Raw genomic sequence first — 20,517 nt, forward strand, 5'->3', positions numbered from 1 at the left:
GCACCGAAGGTTCCCTAGGAACCATCGCAAAACACTGTCCAAGCTTCGGCGTCTTTATTTGTTTCTTCTTCCTAAGCCCCTGGTGTCTAATCAGCAATGAAGTCTGCTAACGCCTGGGACTGACTTGAGGATCTATGTACATAGTCAATACTGAATTCATTAAGTTCCGCAGCCCATTTTCCAATCCTTCCAGTAGCTTCTCTGTTCCTCATTATGTCCTTCAGAGGCTGTGATGAAGGAACGATTATGTGATATGCTTGAAAATAATGACGAAGCTTCCTGGAGGCCATTAACACAGCATACAACACCTTCTCCAATTCTGTATAGTTTTTCTTTGATAAACTTAGAACTTCGGAGATGAAGTATACTGGGGCCTGCTTTTTGATTTGGCCATCTAGCTTCTCCTGTACAAGTGCCACACTAACTGCAGAGTGAGAAGCTGCTACGTACAGGAGTAATGGAGCCCCTGGCGAAGGTGGAGTTAGAGTTGTCAGATCTATCAAGTATTGCTTTAATTCTTCAAAAGCTTTTTGCTGAGCCGGACTCCACTGAAAAACTTCGGTTGACTTTAGAATTTTAAAGAATGGTAGATTCCTCTCTGTTGATCTTGATATGAACCTATTCAATGACGCAAGCCTTCCTGCCAATCGTTGAGCCCCCTTTTTTGAATTTGGTGGCTCCATCCGAAGTATAGCTTCAATCTTGCTCGGGTTGGCTTCAATTCCCTTCGTTGATACCAAACAGATAAGGAACTTGCCCTTCTTCACTGCGTTGTGCCGGACGGTCCGTGCGTTGAGCCAGAACGGTTCGTGTACAGGGGCAGCGGCGATTGCCAACAACACCTGGATCCCCCCTCTCGGGTGGGACCCCAGCAAGGAGGAGAGATCCTAGGTGGTCGGCAGGCCACCCAAGACGCCTCTAGACGGCATATAGTTAAAGAGAGGTGAACATGAGGATGAAGAAGACTACATTACTACTACTCCTAGGGAACGAAAGTAAAGGAATAAAAGATAGATTGTTTTGGTTCGATTATTGGTTCAAGCTATCGATCGTATCTGTTAGGGACTTGTTCTCAAATGCTATGAATTAAGAACAAGACAACACAAAATATTAATGGTTAAAGACCTTCGTCCTTCGAAGCATTATCTCCCTTAGGATATAATGATCTTCATACGAAGATTATGAAGGACATACCTTCATCATCTCAGTATATAATAATGAAAGTAGGAGCGTATGAAACATGAGAAGCATCATGAATAATTATATGACATCATTAATATATCATCATGAATGAATATAAACAATGTTGAATTATATTTATACCTTCGGCTTGACAGAAGGCATAGATCCAAGTGTGACGTGCAAGTGAATACAAGTCAGCGTGAACAGTACGGGGGTACTGTTCACCTATTTATAGGCACGGGACGCAGCCCGGTCAAAATTACATTTATGTCCTTGATGACTAGTTATAATCATGACACAAATTATCATGGACTAATCGGTCTTTTCCTCTTTAAGTCGGTGCAACCCTTCCTCTCGAGGCATGTCACTATGCCGAAGCTCCCTGGATCGTAGCTTCGGCGTGTACCTTCGCGCTGTGTTTGCTTATATACCGATCTTTCGAAGGTGTTTCTGCTTAGAGGACCTTCGACGAAGAAGCAGGCCCCCAATAGTACCCCTTCATATATATAAGAAGAGGTCTGGACTCATCCTAGGCGTTCCCCAATAGAATCAGCGGATTTAGATGGATAAACATGCACGAAAAAAGTGGCTAAACCGCCTGATCTAATCTTCACGCGGACCGTGCGCGCCTAGGGCGGTCCTGTCCTCGGCCCGGACCGTCCGGCCTCTCTAGGTGGCACATATGGTGCTCAACAGATTCAAAGATGAAAAGGGTTCTGATGAAGGAATGGATTTCATGGTTTCAAGCATGATGAATATAGAGGCTTGTTTTGGTGGAAGTGTGCCTACCACAGTGCAAGCTCCTCAAGAAGAATATTAGAGTTTCATTTGTTGTGAGGCTATTTTCAACAGCTTACATATCCTCATACTGATATTCCAACTCTACTATGTGAACAATGCAGTCTACCATGCAAAACAGTGTTTTAGCTGACCATATAGGTGAACTGCTAGATACGGTCTGACATTCCAAAAACAGTTGTGGTTCATCCACCAACTGATGTTGATTCAAAGGGAAGGAGTAAAAGAATCAAGAGAGCAAAAGAAATACCTAAGCCACACAAGGGAAAGAATGGGATGAATTAGCCACCTCAAAATATGAATTTCCTGTTGTTTTGTTTTACAATTTTGCTCATCTTCTCTAAGTTATGCAGAACAATAACTACCAGCACTTTTTCTGACATCAACTTATTTTGTTCCATTATCTGATGTTTCTTCTTATTAGTATTCTTTTCTTCTGAATTATGATTGGTATTCATACAGAAATTTTGCACGAGTAGCTTAGGCTGAATGCAGCAAGGGGACATGACCAAGTAGCTGCATATTCTTTAGTTCAATTGAGAAGGTGCAGTGATATGGACGTCATCTACATGGCTGAAAACAGGACCAGTACAGCCTGCTTTGCTGCTCCATCGTGTTGCACAGGATGGGGCGGCCTCTGCAGTGTGTGTCATTGCAGTCAATAGGGCCATCAGCCTCCGCCAGGTCTGACAGACTGGAGGAGTGGCCGGGTGCTGCGCTACGGGTACGGCTGAGCGGACGGAAAGGTCTCTTTGCAAAATTGTCAGTTGACGGTTAGATCAAAGATGATGGGCTCACATGTGCACTAGGCTGGCATGTGGACCCTTTTTTTGTGGTGAATGATCGATCAACTATTTCTTTTTTTGTGGTATATCAGAGACACTATTGCAGCCGTACAGTGTGTATGTGGTCCGGAGGAAGGACAACGACTACTACTACGCTGCCGCCGACAAGGACAACGACACAACTTGCAATGGCACACAGGCCGAGACTTTCAGGCCCAAGATCCACCGGTTCCTCTCCAACTGACGATTGGATTAAGCCACCATTTTCTGTTTCTGTTTACACATATAAAAGCCGCTCTACATAAAGAATTATCCAAATCACATGTTTATGGCGTGCCCGCTCAATCATCACCGCCGAAATGCTCATTGTTCCTGTTCCTCTAAAAGATGTCAATGCCAGTTTTTGACGACGCAGGTTTTCGCCAAAATACACACGGCCAGTGGGCCACCACTGCATACGGTAGCTTGGAACAAGAAGGGCATGAGTTTACCCGGCCTCCTACAGTTTAACAATAAATTACCTGGCGACCTCAGCTTCTTTCTTCTACTGTTACACAGCGTTACAGCTAACGGGTTCAATATCAATGTTTGCCTGAGGTCGCCTCCCTCGCTAAACAATCTACCAGTTACAAGCACAACTAATTGATTGATTCATATAAGGACTTACCAAGATTGCTATCCTATCATACTTACCGAGAGGTCAGTAAGTCGCCAGCAACGGAACTATCAACGGAACTGGTGCAGCTACGAGGTGACCACGTTGGCATTGGCTTCTGGTGCTTGTTGTGGTAGCGCCGGTGTGATATCCATTGGGTCAACTTTGCTCTTAGCAGCTTCATACTCTGATAGGAGATCCATAAACTCGTTGAGCAGACGCTGGACTTTCCGGTTAGATGCCATCGATGGAAGTATGTCTTCCCTGAGGAGTTGGTGCTTCTTCATCCCCTGTACATCAATTGCCATCAGTTACTTGTCGAAATTGGAGATCATGTACGCTAAGAATATGAGAACTGGAGCATCATCTATTTACAGTTCATGAACTATGGTTATTATTGTGTAACACTAACATGTCGGGAGAAAGATAGACTTACGAGAACATCAGAATCCCACGCTGGACTTTTGGGATCCGTAGATGACTCAGATCCAAGCATGCCCATGGGAGGACCTAGGAAGCTCTCACAAACCTCACGTAGACGGGATTCATCTGCTTCTCTGCATGTAAAGAAGAAAAATAAAATAAACGTGTCAGTAAACTGTCACTGACAGTTTAACAGACAGCTGAGCGCCTGAGCCCACATAACTAACCTTGCCAGAAACCGTATGTAGGATAGGAGGCATTGGCGGTACTCCTGTGGTGACTTCAAAGCCAAAGAAGCTGCCAACTGGGTCTCTAAATGGGCACGTGTCTGCAAACCATCATCTGTAACCCTGAAACAGAAACTCCCACATCAGTATGTTTTGAGCTAGCTCTGATATGCAGTGCATTAGCTTGCCACAGGCATAGTGTTCAATAATACTACAGCAATCAGAGGTGCATGCAGACCTGCTCCATATAGGCTTTCTAGCCATAAACTTGCCTACATCAATCTGCAACTTGCCTAGCTCTCCAGCTTGGGGAAAAATAAATGAGCTGGCAAAATTTGATGCCGGAAAACAATCATCAGCAATCCTTAACCAGCACTTCATGCTCATGTCAAAAAGAAAAGCATGACGGCTGGCAAGGACAACTAAGGGAAAACCACATCTTGAGAATTTAGCAGATATAACCTTTACTGCACCTGTAAACATGGCAAAGATAACTACTAAGCACCAACTATTTCAGCAAACACTAAGATGCAGCAAAGTTCAGAATCACCATCTCAGTCTGTACGCGAGAACTAAAGACTGGATGTACAAATAGTTACCTGCATGATTTGCTGATGACTCATCTGGAGATGCAACCAAAGCAGCCAATGAGTCCTGCAAAATGCAGGTCCTGTTATGGAGGTCCCATATATACATTAAACCTCTTCTTGTGACAAGAAGCAATTTCCAGCAGTCATCACAGTCTATAAAAACAGCTGCAGATCCCATCATCATTGCCGGCATGGCTCGTCTTCCACATTTTGTGTAAACCTAGTTAATTAAGAGCAGTCAAATGTGAGAACATAAAATCCTATTCCAACAATAATTGATTGGGGTTACATAGTACTTCTCCCTCATCTATACTACTCTATTAAGAATCTAATGTGGCCACCTGGTGCTACCAGGGTCAAACCCTCCGCGCTGACACTCTAGGTCCGCCCACCACACCGCGCAAAAAATAGTCTCATGTATACATGGAAATCATCGGTCAAATCATGCGGTATTTATGCACGCGAAGGATGCCAGAGAGAAATTATATACCTATACTACTCTCTTAAAAACCTAACTACCATGGCTTCACCCTCCACTCTGACACTCTGGGTCCACCCACCACACCGCGCAAAAAATAGTGCAGAGCGAGCACTTGAACCCAAACCCCCCTGCTCTAGAAGTTTAGGGCTAACCACCAAACCACACATACTTTAGTGTTTAGAAATAAACAATAATTATAAAAAAGGGCATACCCAGTGTCGTAGGCTTCCCGCACTGTGGAGGGTCAGGTGAAGGGTAGCTTTAAGCGTCAAGCCTTACTCGCATAATATGCAGAGGCTAGGGCTCGAACCCGGAACCTTCTGGTTACAAACGGTAGGCTCTACCGCTGCACCAGGCCCTCCCTTCTAAATAAACAATAATTATATTTGAATAAATATCTTAATACCTATTTATTTGATATATAAAAATAGTACTAAAGCACGGGCAACTGGCTAGTTTTCAAAATGTAAGGAACAGTTTGACCCAGTGTGGTCTACAAGGCATCAATTTGACCGTCAATATCTCAAATACTAGTAAAATTTTTGTGACCATGAAATATGAAATCATACTTAAGTTACATGGTATAATAAAGTTCTTAAATTGTTACTCAACATAAAGTTCAAATCTTCGCTTCAATTCATCTATACTACTATATTAAGACTGTAAGGGGGTAGCCTGCCTCCACCTGGTTCTGCCTTCAGCCAATCTGCACCGTCGATCTGTCCTTGCTCATTCCTCACCCTCAAAGCAAAAGATCGTTTTTTCTCCTCCTTTTTTGACCAATCAAATCAGAGGGGTTCCGGAATAAAAACACGAATTCCACGTCTGGACGGTGACACGACGCAAAATCCCCAACGGATTTCCAATTTCACATGCAAAAAGTCGTTCGAATGCGATGAACTTTTAACGTGTTGATACAAGTATATACGTCGTCCCGTCCGATGTACAGTAATCTATACTACTATATTAAGGTTGTAAGGGGGTAGCCTGCCTCCACCTGATTCTGCCTTCAGTCAATCTGCATCGTCGATCTGTCCCTGCTCAATCCTCACCCTCGAAGCAAAAGATAGTGGCCGCGATCGTCGTGCGTCTTACTGTTTCACACGATGGCCGCGATCCTCCCCCACGAGCCGCCGCGATGGCCGCGATCCTCCCTCTCCCTCCGTATACTGATTTGATGATGTCGTCACTGCCTTTTTCGGTTGATGCAGTTTAACCTTAATATGTTGAACGAGTGTCGTCGTGGTGGTGTGTCTGCCTAAGCTGCCTCTATTGGGATTATTCATGGGTTTTATTCCATTGATGGTATTTGATTAGTCATAATAAGACACGGTGAAACTTTGAACGACTATGTCCACAGCTTACGATTCTTGGGATTAATGCATTTTGTTATCCTATGTTGTATCTTGGTCTCTGGTGATCATAAATAATGAAACGAAGCCGTTATGTTGGAATATGTGTGCGTATTTTTCCTGATCGTACATAAGGAAACCTGTTTTTGGTAATCAGGTCCATTCCGTTAATAATTTCGCGAACTCGCGGGCCTACAAACACGTGTCGTTTTCAATCGTGGCGTAGTTGTCTATCTGGAAAGGTGGTCTTAAGATAAAGTCGACGAAATTTTACACTGGTAGTAGCTCTTCGATAATAAAGAGTATGCATTACCCACAAAATTTAACATGTGAAGGCAGCAGAGATTATCCACCCGAAATCAACCAATTACAAAGATTCCTTCTCTACTAGACATAGAAGTCATTTCTTTGCTTTTCTTTACTCCTATAAAGCTTTTCCACGTCATAATTTTGCAAAAAAAATCTTGTATTTTCTTTCTTATTTAACCCGCAATGTTTTATACTAAATTTTAACTTTTGCCACGGGCAAATACCTATTATCTATAAAGATACATAGAAATTACATAGTTCTTCTGTTTCAGCACTTGATTCAGTCCATTTGGTAAATAGCTTTCGATTCTCCATATGTGATATTATATTTCCAATACTTGAAATAGTAGTAGATAAGTATCACTTAGATTCTTGAATATTTTTGGATGGAGGGAGTAGTATTTAAAGAAGAGCCTTGCATGCAATTTCTTTTGTTTGAATAATGTTTTCAACTTAAATTCCTTTTTTGCACGCGTGATATTTATTCTCCGTAATATTTTTTCAAGGAACTTGTGAGTCATTTTCATAAACCAGCGCTAAGGATGAATCCATGTTTCTTACTCAGAAACCCCGAATAAAGACCACTAGCAGGAGGCGCGCGCGTTGGCGTCGCTTATCGACGACAAGAAGAAGTTTGGTGACTACTAGTCCGACCTCTAGAAGCAGTCCTACGTGGCCGCATGCGTCGTTGTGGATGACAAGCTCCGGTGCAGCCGTCGCTAGGACGCGGTCCAGAGCGGCTGCACCGCGCCATCCATCATCAAGCAGGGGGTCTCATGGTCGCCAACGTCGGTGACTCCTAGGTTGTTCTAGGCATCGCATCCGACGACGATGTCATCATTGTCGTCCAACTCATCGTCGACCTGAAGCCCGACCTGCCACGTAAGTCACTACTGACCGGCCATGAATTCTTGTGCGCTGCGACGGCAGCCGTTGCTGACGTTGTGTGAGTGTGTCATGGACCTTCGGTCCATGGGATAGCTGTCTTCTCCGACGAGGTTATACCCCTCTGCCGCAGGCTTGGTTCTAGGGTAGCAGCCCTAGACGCTTGAGAGGGTCATTGCAAGGGAGAGAGATTGGTTTGATAATGATATTGCTTCATTTATTCCCTGCTGCCATGCGGCTTATAAATAGCCCTATGGCTAACCAACTTCTTCTACAAACTCTCAACTAACTCCTACTTTCTTGGACTTATCTGATGCTAACCAACTCTCCACAATTCTCTCATTTCAATCTTATTCTCTAACCTTATCCCAGCTCATCTCAATCTTATTCTCTAGCCTTATCCCAGCCTGGCTGTTGCCTCTCGCTCCCTAATATGCCCATGACATCTCCCCCTCCCTTGAGGACCAGCTCGTCCTCGAGCTGCCATAGACTTACCTGACACGACTTAAGGTTAAGCCTTTTACATCTCGGCTTACCTTTATTATTTAAGACGAAAATACAAAATAATTGTGGAACTAAAATATAAATTTGAACTGTAGCTATGTCCTCCTGGATCCCAATGAAAGAGCTGAACTGTAGACTTTACGCTGGATGAAAGGTGAAGGAGGAACCAGCCCTTGGGTCTGTCCAGCACCAAGGCAGTTGCTCGAATGAGGGAGACGGCCCTCTTTGGCCGTGCAGGGGGGCTGCATACCCAGATCTCGACTTCTGTAGGGGGTTCAAAAAGTATAGACGAGACCTGGTGGTTGGACGCGCAGGCTGCGAGTTGGTGCAGCGATGAGCTGATCAGCAAGTGCAGCTTCTGCACCGCCCGCCTAACAAGGAAGCCGCGCACTGCGGCTTGCAAGCGCACCACGGCCTGCTCATGTGATGACGGCCATGGGGTGGCCCTGGAGGCCACAGCAAGGTGCTTCTCCCCACGAAGGGACTGTACCTGGCGGCGTGCCAGGAACCCTCGCGCTGCCGCCTGAAGCCGCACCGCTGCTTGGAGTTCCTTCTCTGTCTTCTCCTTGTAGCGATGGAACATCACAACGAATTGATCCCACTTCTCTTCGAGCCGAGTGAATGCATCTGGAGTTGGAGAGGGCGGGTGGGAGGGCGTTGCGGCGGTAGATGGCGCGGCGGCTGGTGGTGGTGAGGGATGGGCGGCTGGTGGTGGTGAGGATAACCTGGAGCTGCGCACCGCTGCTTGGAGTTCCTTCTCTGTCTTCTCCTTGTAGCGGTGGAACATCACAACGAATTGGTCCCACTTCTCTTCGAGCCGAGTGAATGCATCTAGAGTTGGAGAGGGCGGGTGGGAGGGCGTTGCGGCAGCAGATGGTGCGGCGGCTGGTGGTGGTGAGGGATGGGCGGCTGGTGGTGGTGAGGATAACCTGGAGCTGATACCAGGTGTCATGGACCTTCGGTCCATGGGATAGCTGTCTTCTCCGGCGAGGTTATACCCCTCTGCCGCATGCTTGGTTCTAGGGTAGCAGCCCTAGACGCTTGAGAGGGTCATTGCAAGGGAGAGAGATTGGTTTGATAATGATATTGCTTGATTTATTCCCTGCTGCCATGCGGCTTATAAATAGCTCTATGGCTAACCAACTTCTCCTACAAACTCTCAACTAACTCCTACTTTCTTGGACTTATCTGATGCTAACCAACTCTCCACAATTCTCTCATTTCAATCTTATTCTCTAACCTTATCCCAGCTCATCTCAATCTTATTCTCTAGCCTTATCCCAGCCTGGCTGTTGCCTCTCGCTCCCTATTATGCCCATGACAGAGTGTCCTAAAACATTATGTATGTACGGGAGGAGTGCATCCGACGGTGCAACAGCCAGGTGTACTACCTCGCTGATGAACCTGAGGTGCAGTTCGTCTAGCAGCCTAGCCAAGAGTCGTCGAGGCTCTCCATGTCGCGCGCATTCGACGACTACTGTATCAAGGATAGTGGCGTCATCTCGGTGCCGGAGGTGACGCAGATGAGGATCGACAGCAATGACCAGTTCGTCATCCACGCCACCGTCAAGGGTAGCTTTTGTGCCTGTCTGTCTTGAATTCTCTTCGTAAACACACACTTGTCTTTTTGTTTAAGCAAGCACGTACGGTGGTGCGTGCCTGATGACTGACGATGTATGAGAAAACTTCTTCCGTCAGGTGTGGGACGTGCTCTCCAACGACAAGGCCATGTAGATCATGGCATATATAGAAATCTACATGGCACTGATAGTCACAATGTAGTGGTGAAACAACTAGATTAAAATAACAAAATTTATGTATGGTTAGGATCACAAATGAATTATGAAATCTTTTCTAATAACAGTATAACACACATTTTATATATAAGTTATTGTGGTATTATATGTTCCCGTTGTAACGCACGGGCACTCACCTAGTTTTTTTATAAAAGAAAAACAGAATCAATCTATAAGAAATTCAGATAGGAAAATATTACTTGCCTGCAGGTAACCATCTTCACAGCCAACAGCCCAGAAATTTGTATTGCCTGCCAAGGCAGTAACCTTTGCAGATATACGATCCAACCAAAGAGTTTCTGTTCCTCTTGTACACCTTATTTCTGTTCCTTTTGTTGAAAAGGCACCACCGACACCATTCATATCACCTGCAGCGTGTTCTACAGGATTTGCCTCAAGGCAGACTGGCAAGGAATCCTCATTGTCTTTCTTATCTAATACATGTATAGAAAGTGCAGGGCAGTTCAAAGAGCCTGGAACAACAGATCCAGTGCGTTCTACAGTCAGCCTTCCATCACTGCTAGCATTGGTTGAAGCTTTTTGAATAACAAGACTTTCTGTAATGTTAGCCCTTGCTGTGACACCAGAGCAGTCCTTAACTCCAGAGTTGTTACAGTTACTGCTACTACAATAAGATGGTCTTATCCCATTCATTCGCTGATCTAAGGATGAAAAATCTATAACGTGGTTCTGAGAACGGCTGGGTATGTTATCCTGGTTGGATGGAAATCCAACAGCCTCTGGGATTATTCTTTTCCTGCCATCAGGACGCCGGTATTCTCTCTGCTTCACTGGACTAGATAACCGAGTAACTTTATTCATACCATCAGCAGCAGGATCTGATGATTTCTTCTCATCTTCAGGTAAAGCTTCAGGAGCTTTCTGATTTTGCACAACAGGAGCTGGGTTAAGCACATCTGCAGAAAGTTTTTGGGGTGCTTGAAATTGCTGGACAATCGGAGTCCCTTTTTTGCTAGCCGATTGCTTTGCTGATGCTTCTTCTAGCAGTAACTGTGCAGGGCTTTCAGCCAGATTTGATTGCCGTCCTCTAACATCACCATATCTGCTCCTCTTCAATTCATCCAGATCAGAATCACTTAACTTGTATCCAAGCTCCTTTGCTTCAAAGTGGAAGTTGGCAACAGATCCATCCAAGGAGCATGCAAAAAGTGAATAACCATCAGGGCTCCTGTCAGGTGAAAAGCACATTATCACCATGAGCTAGGGTAATTATTAACTATAGAGGAGTAATCGAGATGCCTTACCAAGATAAATCAACCACGCTTTGAGAGAAAAAATGCTTAGCAACGAACAATGGCCGTGCACTCGCTGTTGTCCAAACAGTAATTGTTCTGTCCTGACTTCCAATAGCAATAACATTATATGGTTGCTGTTCTTTTGATGATATCTTTGATGTCCCATTGGCCCATCCAGCTGGTGCAGCTTTTGTGTCTTGACCATTGGAGAAACTCTTACGGAACATTGAGTTATTAAACTTAACCACCACGATAGGTGCGTTATGTCCTAGAAAGTCAAATGTAGCAGACCACTCGCCTCTTTCAAGCACAGGGGCTGAATGCCTAGGTTTCTGGAAGCCATGAGTCGTAGTAATGAAGTGGCCACAAGGTGACCACGCAAGTCGCCTAAAAAATGTTGAACCAAGCTGCAGGAAGAAGGAAAGTAAGAAAGCATTGCATTGAGGGCATGTTGACACAGTAAATTATAAAATTCAGGAGACATAACATACAGATTTTTCCCAATGGCCTTCTGTCTTGTGAGCAAGACTCCAGTCACTTGTACGCCATATTATAACGGTCTTATCATCTGATTGGCTTGCGATGAAAGAGCCAATAGGATCCCAGGTAACACCCTTGACCAAGCTGGAATGCCCTCTCAAGACGGCAGTGCACATACCATTGGTTATGTTCCATATGTGAACAGTATTATCCAAGCTACCACTAGCCAATGTTGAATCATCAGGGGACCAGTTAAGATCTACCTACTTCAGGCATAGGAAAAGGAAAGGGTGCTCAATAGTTAGACAGTAACAATAACAAAAGATAATAATAAGAGGTAAAGAAAGAGTAACAGAATTCTCCACATGCTTGTTTAAGAAAAATTAGGGCAGATTTATAGCATGGATGCAATTTTGGAAGATAATTACCACGTCCGCAGTATGCCCTCTTAAGGTCATAATAACCTTCCAATTTTCCACATCTGGAGGTTCCCCACTACCAAACTCAGATGTTCCAGAACCAGCTTTTCTCTCATGAATTAGGATAACCTGATCATCTGATCCAGAAGCCAGATAGCGGCCATGCCTTGCCCATCTCACACAGTTTACCGATCCAAAATGGTCACGCATTGTAGCTAGCAACCCTTGGCTGGAATCATTGTGATTATTATTCTTGTCCACAGATTTCATGCTCCATATTCGAACCTATTGCAACACCGCAGAAAATAAAAGGGCCTTAAAGGAGATCAATTATGAATGAAAAAAGGGTAAACCAGTGTCGAGGCTCCCACATGAGTGGGGTTTGGGAAGGAATAACCCGAGGCAAGTCTCCCCCACACATGCGGAGAAGCTGCTTCGAAGCCACGGCCTGACTTAGTGAGACGGCTCTCACCACTGCACTAGGCCTACCCTTTAGATCACATATGAATGATGAAAGGAAAATATGAAACACTGGTCACACCTCAGTGTAACATAACGAGTTACAAACAAATATGCGTTAACATGACAAGAAATCACAACCAACTAAATCTTTAAATTTTTTATTATAACCCAACAATGAAATTACCAATATTCTGATTAAGAATCATATCAATGCAAAACCTTATGTTTGACGAACACTCAATAAGCTATTTAATTATAATGCAACATGCTAGCTAATATGGACTAAAAACAACAAAGTGAAACCTATGAGATTAAAATTTGGGAGGATGAGTAGTGACCGCACAATATTTCCCGGTTGAAAATCTAGTCACTAATTGCATCGGATATACTCACTAATTACAAGGTTATGTACGAGCAGAGAATTGTTAGAACTAAACAAAATATGCCTGGATGGAGTACCCCCCCCCCCCCCCCCCTCCCACACACACACCCAATAGGTAGCCAGTACACCCAAAATAATACCTTAACCGAACAAGCTGGACCCAAGAATGCAAACAAATGCTCATAAACTACTAGCAGTGGTGAACTCAAGAGAGTTCTAGAGCTTAGGCAAATCTACTATGATGAATGTTTGCTATAAAAAAATCTGTTTCAATATTGCGTGTTTGCTGAGGAGCCCAGCCAGCTGGGGTCACCTGGCACCAAGTCCACCCCTGCCTACTTGCAATCCTTAACCTCCAAATACTTTCAACTCGGGATATCACTGAAGCACAATTAGCACGCAAATATTAACCTATTATAGTACTGAGAAAGAGGACAAGGCAAGCCAGCAGGAAAAAATATCAATGGAGAAGATAAAAGAGAAAGGGAAAAATACAGCGCTGAGCTCGGAGCCTCGGACTAAACTAGAAGCAAGTAAAGGAAAAACAAACAACACATAATACCTTCTGGTCGCCGCCGCCAGTGGCGAAGCGGAGGCCGCCGGGCTGGATGTCGATGGAGAAGATCTGTAGGCCCTCGTGACGAATCCAGTTTGGCTTCTCCGCAATCATCTCTTCAAGACTTAGATTTCAACGTGATCATCTCTTGACATCCTAGCTAATTATTAAATTACACTGCCCGTCGATCACACTCCCAAACCCACGAGGCCATATGCCCCAAACCCTAGAATTTGGTAGTGAAACTCATATCTGGGTTGCGACTGATGATGGCAATCGAGAGACAAATCGAATAGGATGAGATGTACAGAAGCTTGGAGGAGTAGGGATCCGGAGGTTACTGGGAGGCGGCGGGCGGATTCGATCGGTGGGCAGCGGCGGCGCGAAGAACACGGCGATGGGGACGAACGTGTTCGTCTTGTTCGTGTGAGAATGGGGAAAAACAAAAAAGAACGAAAAACGAAAACGAATTCGAATGAAAATTGAACTGAATTGGAAAGTGTGCACTTGTGAAGGAAAGGCAGAGATGTGTCGACAATTTAATTTACTTTTTTGTCCTTTTTTCTCTCTTATAAATCGTATACCTTTACAATGAAGCTGCATGCTTTACGATTAGTACTTTTGAGAAGGAACATTGGATGGCAGTAACAAACAACAATACATGTATACATTGTAACAGAGCACGTGTACTGTTTGTTGGTTTCTGTATTTTTTTATACCCATACCACAGCAACTGGCACCGTCAGATAGATTGTTCACACGAAAGAAATTGAAAGGTAGCTGACACAGAAATTCGGTGCTAGCAAAAGCAATATCAAAAGATTATCAGGCATATACTGTATATACGTGTTAAAAATAAATACGGCGCAATGCATGGATACGGAAAGGAAAACAAACGATAAGACAAAATAAAATCTCTTACGCCCCGTTTGAATCATTGGAATTGAATTTCATTCAAATAATAGTAATTTAGGCATATATCAATTAAGCTCATTCGATTTTATGTAAAATATATTTGTATACTATTATTAACAAGATGTCGGAGATATTTATGTGCTACATTTTTACTATAGAGGAGTGAGACGAAGAGTGTCATGTAAGTTACAGGGTAGAAACAAATTCTACTAATGCATAAAATCATTTCTAACCCTCCACCACATGAATTTGAGATAGGCTTATATCTGAACTTTGGAAAGTGGTGGAATGTCAAAATTCAAACTAAATAAGTTATTTTATTGAGTGAATTCCAATTCCTCTAAAATGAAGGTATCCAAACGCACCGTTAGATTGAATTAGGCAGCTAGCAACTGCAGCTAATTTCTTCATTGATGGTGGCAGCCAAAACAGAAATGCAATCTGAAAGCGGAGAAGGTTGTACTGGACCTTGTTCCATGTTGGGCCTCTTTCAATTTCAACATCTGATCGTGATGCTATGCTGGAGCGGTCCAAGCACGCAGTCCAACCCAATAATGATTCGATACATAGGAAGCTTCAAAGGCTAAGTCATAATATTATATTTGGTTCGTTGCCTAACTTAACATATTTTACCTAACTTTTTGTCTAAGGTTAGTTTTTAAATTCGGACGACTAACTTTAGACAAAGTATGTTACAATTAGCCGCGAATCAAACAGACCATAAACGCTTCAAAGTTAAAGAGAAATGATTCGATACACACGAAGCTTCAAAAGCTAAGCGCTCCAAAGTCAATGAGAGCATGTGAACGACCGTGTAACACCCTAAAAATCCTAATTTTGGGACCTAGTAAAATTCTTTAGAAATTTATACTTTAAAGTGTCTTTTAATAAAATTATGAAATGAAACTTGTTTACTAAAGTTAAATAAATAGTAAATATTCAGTTTTGAATATGCACTTAAACTATTTTCTTAAATAATATATATGGTGGAATTCCTGATCATTTAATTCCCTATTTATGCATATTATTTGTTTAAGAAGAGTAGTGATTATGAATAATTTTTTAATAATAATAACATAATAATGATAACAAAAATATACTTTGCATCATGCTGGATTTATGCTTTTGCATTTAATATGAACTTTGGACTTCAAACCGAGATTTAGATTTGAAGTGAAAACCTGAAAATCTTGAAATAGAAATAAGAAATAGAAAATAGAAAATAAAAAGGGAAAAGGGTAACCTGCTACCTGAGCCAATTTCCACGAGTCGGTCCGCTCTCCCGCTCTCCTTTTCTTTTCTTCACCGGGTACACATCCCTAACTACAAGTCGCTGACACGTCGGCCGCTCGGGTCAGTGATCAATGTGCCACGCTCAGGTTCCTACGACCGCAGACAAGTGGACCCCTCAGAACAGGAGCTTCTCCTCCCTTCGGATCGAAACAAACTCGCAGTCGTACCCACCGCGAGGTTGTTGCGGCCAGCTGTGAATTACCTGGCCGAGATTCCCTCTTCCGTGGGCCATATAAACCGATTTCTACCCCCCCCTCCCTGTATCCTCATCCATTGGCACTACCAGCAGGGAACCTCGCGCTACCGGTGGTCGCCGAGCGGAACAGAGGAAGGAGAGGCAAACTAACGTCGACGTTGTTCCGAGCATGCGGCGGCGATTGGTGGCAGGGGAAGGGTTGTGGGCGTTCATCAAGATGTTTGGATCGTGTACACGAAGTATCGGGCTCGAGGGGATGATCCAAGCGCTGGGAATTTCTGGTCGGAGTTCTTCCTCCGTTGTGCACCCGCTCTCCACCGCGGACCAGCCTCACCGCAACCTCACAATTGGTAAGAAGCCTCTCATAGTGTTCGCAGACACATACTTTTTTTCTTTTTCACCGAACCAAAGTTTAGTGCGACGGGAATGGCAGCCCACGACGAAGGCGAGGCCGCGGTGGATATCTAATCTGGTGAGAAATCCTATGGCCTTCAGTCGCTAATCCCACGCGGCGAGGCTATAGATACCTTCCTCGTGGTTTGGTGGAGGTTCACGGCACGACACCGAGGGCGCGGCGACGACAAACACCCGAGTCGATTATGGTGGTGTTGACGCCTTTTTGGAGCGCCAAACACTCAACAAGAACCGTGGCGGTGCCCTCTGCACAGGGGCGGACGGTCCGCGCACAGGGGCGGACGGTCCGCGCACAGGGGACGGACGGTCCGCGGCCTGGTGCAAGGCGCGGCGGTGCTCTCTGCCTAGGGGCGGACGGTGCGCGCGTAGGGGCCGGATGGTCCGCGGCCTGGTGCAAGGCTAGGGCTCCTGCCTGACGGCCGGACGGTCCGTGCCCTAGGGCCGGACGGTCCGCGCGTACGCAGGGGCGGCGGAAGATCGCCGGCGGTGCCTGGATCTCGCTCCCGGGAGGGACCCCGTCGGGGAGGAGAGATCCTAGGAGTTGTCTAGGCTCGGGCCGGCCGACCTAGACTCCTCTAATCGACGTAGAGTCGAAGAGAAGCGGAGAATTTGGGGGATCGAGAGGCTAAACTAGGACTAGACTAGAACTACTCCTAATTGTACTAGAAATACATGTGAAATAGAAGTTGTATTGATTCGATTGATGATCTCAAATCGGCCGTATACCTCTCTATTTATAGAGGAGAGGGGCTAGACCCTTTACACAACTGAATTCCGAGCTAATTCCGCGAATCTAGCTAACAACCGTAGCACAAAACTCGGAACCCTAATCTACTCTCCGCATGCGCGGACCGTCCGGCCCACGGGCGCGGACTGTCCGGACCGCGGATTGTCCGGCCTCAGGGCCGGACCGTCCGCACGCTCAATTTGGTGCCAAACATATGCCCCCCTGCCTTTTGGTGGAGCTCGGCAAACCAAAAGCATCGTAACTCGATGTGATCACATCGTTTTCTTAAGCATCTTGCCACATACTAGGATGGTACTGCTTGAGGAAACGCCCATTCAAAGCTTTGGATAAATCCTTGCCTTGTAATGTCTGTAGTAAATAGGCGTTACCATATATTACCTGTTTTACTTTATAAGGACCTTCCCAGCTTGGCGACCATTTCCCAAACTTCCGGTCTTTATTCCTTAGAGGCAGGATGGTCTTCCACACCAGGTCCCCTACTTGAAATGACTTTGCTTTGACCTTCTTGTTGTAGGCCCTGGCTACCATGATCTTGTCCTTTTCTATTGCTCCCAAAGCTATCATCCTCTTGTCGGTCACCTCATCAATATTATCCATCATTGAATTGTAATAATCAGTGGTGGTTAGATCATTTTGTCTAGTGAACATGACAGCATTCAAACTTATTTCCACAGGCAACACTGCCTCCTGCCCATAGACAAGCTCAAAAGGAGACACTTTAGTAGCACTATGTTTAGATATTCTGTGAGCCCATAAAGTTTCGGACAAAATCTTATGCCAATGCTTAGGATTATCCGATATCTTCTTTTTTATCAAGTTAATCAATGTCCTATTACTAGACTCAGCCTGTCCATTGGCATGAGCATAATATGGAGATGAATTAAGCAACTTAATTCTATATAATTCAGCAAACTCACGTACCTCCTTTGACATAAAAGAAGTCCCTTGATCTGTAGTCAAGGTCTGGGGAATGCCGAATCTATGAATAATATGCTCAGTTACAAACTCAATTACCTCCTTGTGTGTCATGTTCTTTAGAGCAACGGCTTCAGTCCATTTGGTAAAGTAGTCAGTGGCAACTAACACGAACCGATGCCCCTTTGATGATGAAGGATGAATTTCCCCAATAAAGTCTAATCCCTATCCTCTGAAAGGCCAAGGCTTGATGATAGGATTTTGGCTGCAGGGACCAACTGTAGGTCGCCGAATTTTTGACACACTTGGCAACCCTTGTAGTACTTGAAACAATCAGCTATCATATTAGGCCAATAAAAACCAGACCTTCGCAACAGCCACTTCATCTTTGGAGCCGATTGATGGGTACCACAAATTCCTTCATGTACTTCAGCCATGGCTAATATAGCATCATCTGGGCCCAAGCACTTAAGCAGGACGTCGTTGACTGTTCGGCGGTAGAGTTCATCACTCATCAAAACATACTTGAAAGTTGTACGCCGAATGTTCTTATCTGTCCTAACATTAGGATTTCGTAAATAATTAGTTATGAGCGTCCTCCAATCTCCTGCATCGGCTTCATTATCAGCCGAATTGATTAGGAAAACTTTCCTGGTAACCCCGGACGGTCCGACGTCATCACGTGGACGGTCCGCGACCTGGGGATTTGGCCTGCACTAGTTATCAGATTTTCAGTATTGTGAAATTTTCCTCTCTTTATCCGATAACCTGATGCATCTTGTGCCAAATTGTTAGCTCTATGTTTCTCAACTCTAGAGATATGCCGAATACTGAATTCGTCAAAAGAATGGATTATGCTCCAACATTTTTCAAGGTAACTATTTAGAGTACCATCAAAACATTGACATTCTTCTAACACCTGTTGGACGACTAGCTGAGAATCACCAAATGCCTTTACATGTTTTACTCCCATACAATTTAAAAGCTCTAAACCGAACAAAAGGGCTTCATATTCGGCTTGATTGCTAGTGCAATAAGTTTTCAATCGGCTAGAGAAGTCAAAGGAGACATTACTTGGTGAAACAAGCACAATGCCAATCCATTGCCCTTCATTGCAAACCAATCCATCAAAATATAAAGTCCAAGGAGTAATAGTGAGGTATGACATGTCTAGTTCATGAGTATCATTAATCCGATGTTCTACAATAAAATCTGCTACAACCTGGCCTCTCATAGATTTCAGTGGTTCATAGGCCAAGTCATATTCTATAAGTGCATAAGCCCACTTACCAATTCTACCACTCATAATTGGGTTATGCAACATGTATTTAATTACATCGGCTTGACCAGAAACAGTGCAATGACTAGACAGTAAATAACACCTACACTTGGTGCACGCATAAAAAAAGAATAATCATAACTTCTCAATAAGAGTCTACCTTGTTTCAACATCCACCAACCTCCGACTTAGATAAGTCACCACATGCTCCTTTCCTTCAGTTTCTTGTGTCAGAACAGCTCCAATGACCTTATCTTCAGCGGCAATGTATAATCGGAATGGTACTCCTGCTCGTGGTGCTTTTAATACGGGAGCCGAAGACAAGTATTTTTTAATTAGATCAAATGCTTCCTGCCGCTCTGCCCCCCAAGCGAATTCGGCCTCATTCTTAAGCCGAAGGATAGGGGTGAAGGCATCAATCTTCCCGGCTAGGTTAGAAATAAACCTTCGTAAATAATTCACCTTGCCGAGAAACCTCTGCACTTCGACTTTACAGGTCGGAGGCCCCACATCCCGAATAGACTTAATTCGGTCAGGGTCTATCTCTATGCCATGTTCATGGATGATAAATCCTAAAACTTACCAGCTAACACCCCAAAAGCACATTTACGTGGGTTCATTTTCAAACCATACCGACGCATTTTATCAAAGGCTTTGCGTAAATCAGCTATATGAGAACTAAACTCAGCCGATTTGACTACGATATCATCAATGTAGACTTCCACAGTATTTCCTAACAACTCATGGAAAATCAAATTCATAGCCCTCTGATAAGTAGCACCAGCATTTTTAAGACCAAATGTCATGACAACCCATTCAAATAAACCAATGAAGCCTGGACATATGAAGGTCGTTTTAGACGCATCCTCTTCGGCCATATAAATCTAATTATATCCGGCATTGCCATCAAGAAAGCTAATAATTCTATTTCTTGATGCATTGTTGATTAATGTGTCGGCTATGGGCATGAGATACTCATCTTTAGGAGTTGCTCTATTTAAATTGCAAAAATCAATGCATACTCTAAGCTTACCTGACTCCTTCTTCTCCACCGGCACAATATTAGAGACCCATTTTGCGTATCTACAAGGTCTAATAAAATCAACTTCTAGCAGCCGGTGGATTTCGTCCTTGATCCGTGGGAGAAGGTCTGGACGAAATGTTCTAGCTTTCTGCTTGAAAGGTCTGAAACCAGACTTAATAGGCAGTTGATGC

General features: G+C 44.2%; 1 protein-coding gene across 3 annotated transcripts; it reads right to left on the bottom strand.

The window, feature by feature from the left end:
* Positions 1 to 3,063: 3,063 nt before the first annotated feature.
* On the bottom strand, positions 3,064 to 14,175 carry LOC100384176 (homolog of histone chaperone HIRA). 3 transcript variants are annotated; one of them, XM_020540671.3, is made up of 10 exons: positions 13,549 to 14,055; positions 12,152 to 12,427; positions 11,735 to 11,989; positions 11,253 to 11,650; positions 10,192 to 11,176; positions 4,670 to 4,880; positions 4,309 to 4,543; positions 4,071 to 4,193; positions 3,857 to 3,977; positions 3,064 to 3,710 (listed from the first exon to the last, which is right to left on the bottom strand). In XM_020540671.3, the coding sequence occupies exons 3-10, from the start codon at positions 11,897 to 11,899 to the stop codon at positions 3,510 to 3,512; spliced, it is 2,439 nt and encodes an 812-aa protein (XP_020396260.1). In that variant the 5' UTR covers positions 11,900 to 11,989; positions 12,152 to 12,427; positions 13,549 to 14,055; the 3' UTR covers positions 3,064 to 3,509. The 3 variants fall into 3 exon arrangements, with proteins under 3 accessions (XP_020396260.1, XP_008651765.1, NP_001349177.1); XM_008653543.4 differs by having other exon boundaries at positions 3,068 to 3,710; positions 4,670 to 4,724; positions 11,735 to 11,986; positions 13,549 to 14,175; NM_001362248.1 differs by having other exon boundaries at positions 3,182 to 3,710; positions 11,735 to 11,986; positions 13,549 to 13,958.
* Positions 14,176 to 20,517: the final 6,342 nt, after the last annotated feature.

Source organism: Zea mays, chromosome 7 (genome assembly GCF_902167145.1).
Source record: "Zea mays cultivar B73 chromosome 7, Zm-B73-REFERENCE-NAM-5.0, whole genome shotgun sequence".
Classification (NCBI taxonomy): Eukaryota; Viridiplantae; Streptophyta; class Magnoliopsida; order Poales; family Poaceae; genus Zea; species Zea mays.

What these genes read in the sequence shown, in the direction of transcription:
- LOC100384176 (NM_001362248.1), bottom strand. Translation starts at nt 13,656, where the DNA reads ATGATTGCGGAGAAGCCAAACTGGATTCGTCACGAGGGCCTACAGATC. An exon ending in GTGAAGATGGTTACCTGCAG is followed by an intron (nt 4,881 to 10,191) that starts GCAAGTAATATT and finishes TTAATTAACTAG; the next exon opens with GTTTACACAAAATGTGGAAG. An exon ending in CGTGGGATTCTGATGTTCTC is followed by an intron (nt 3,711 to 3,856) that starts GTAAGTCTATCT and finishes ATTGATGTACAG; the next exon opens with GGGATGAAGAAGCACCAACT.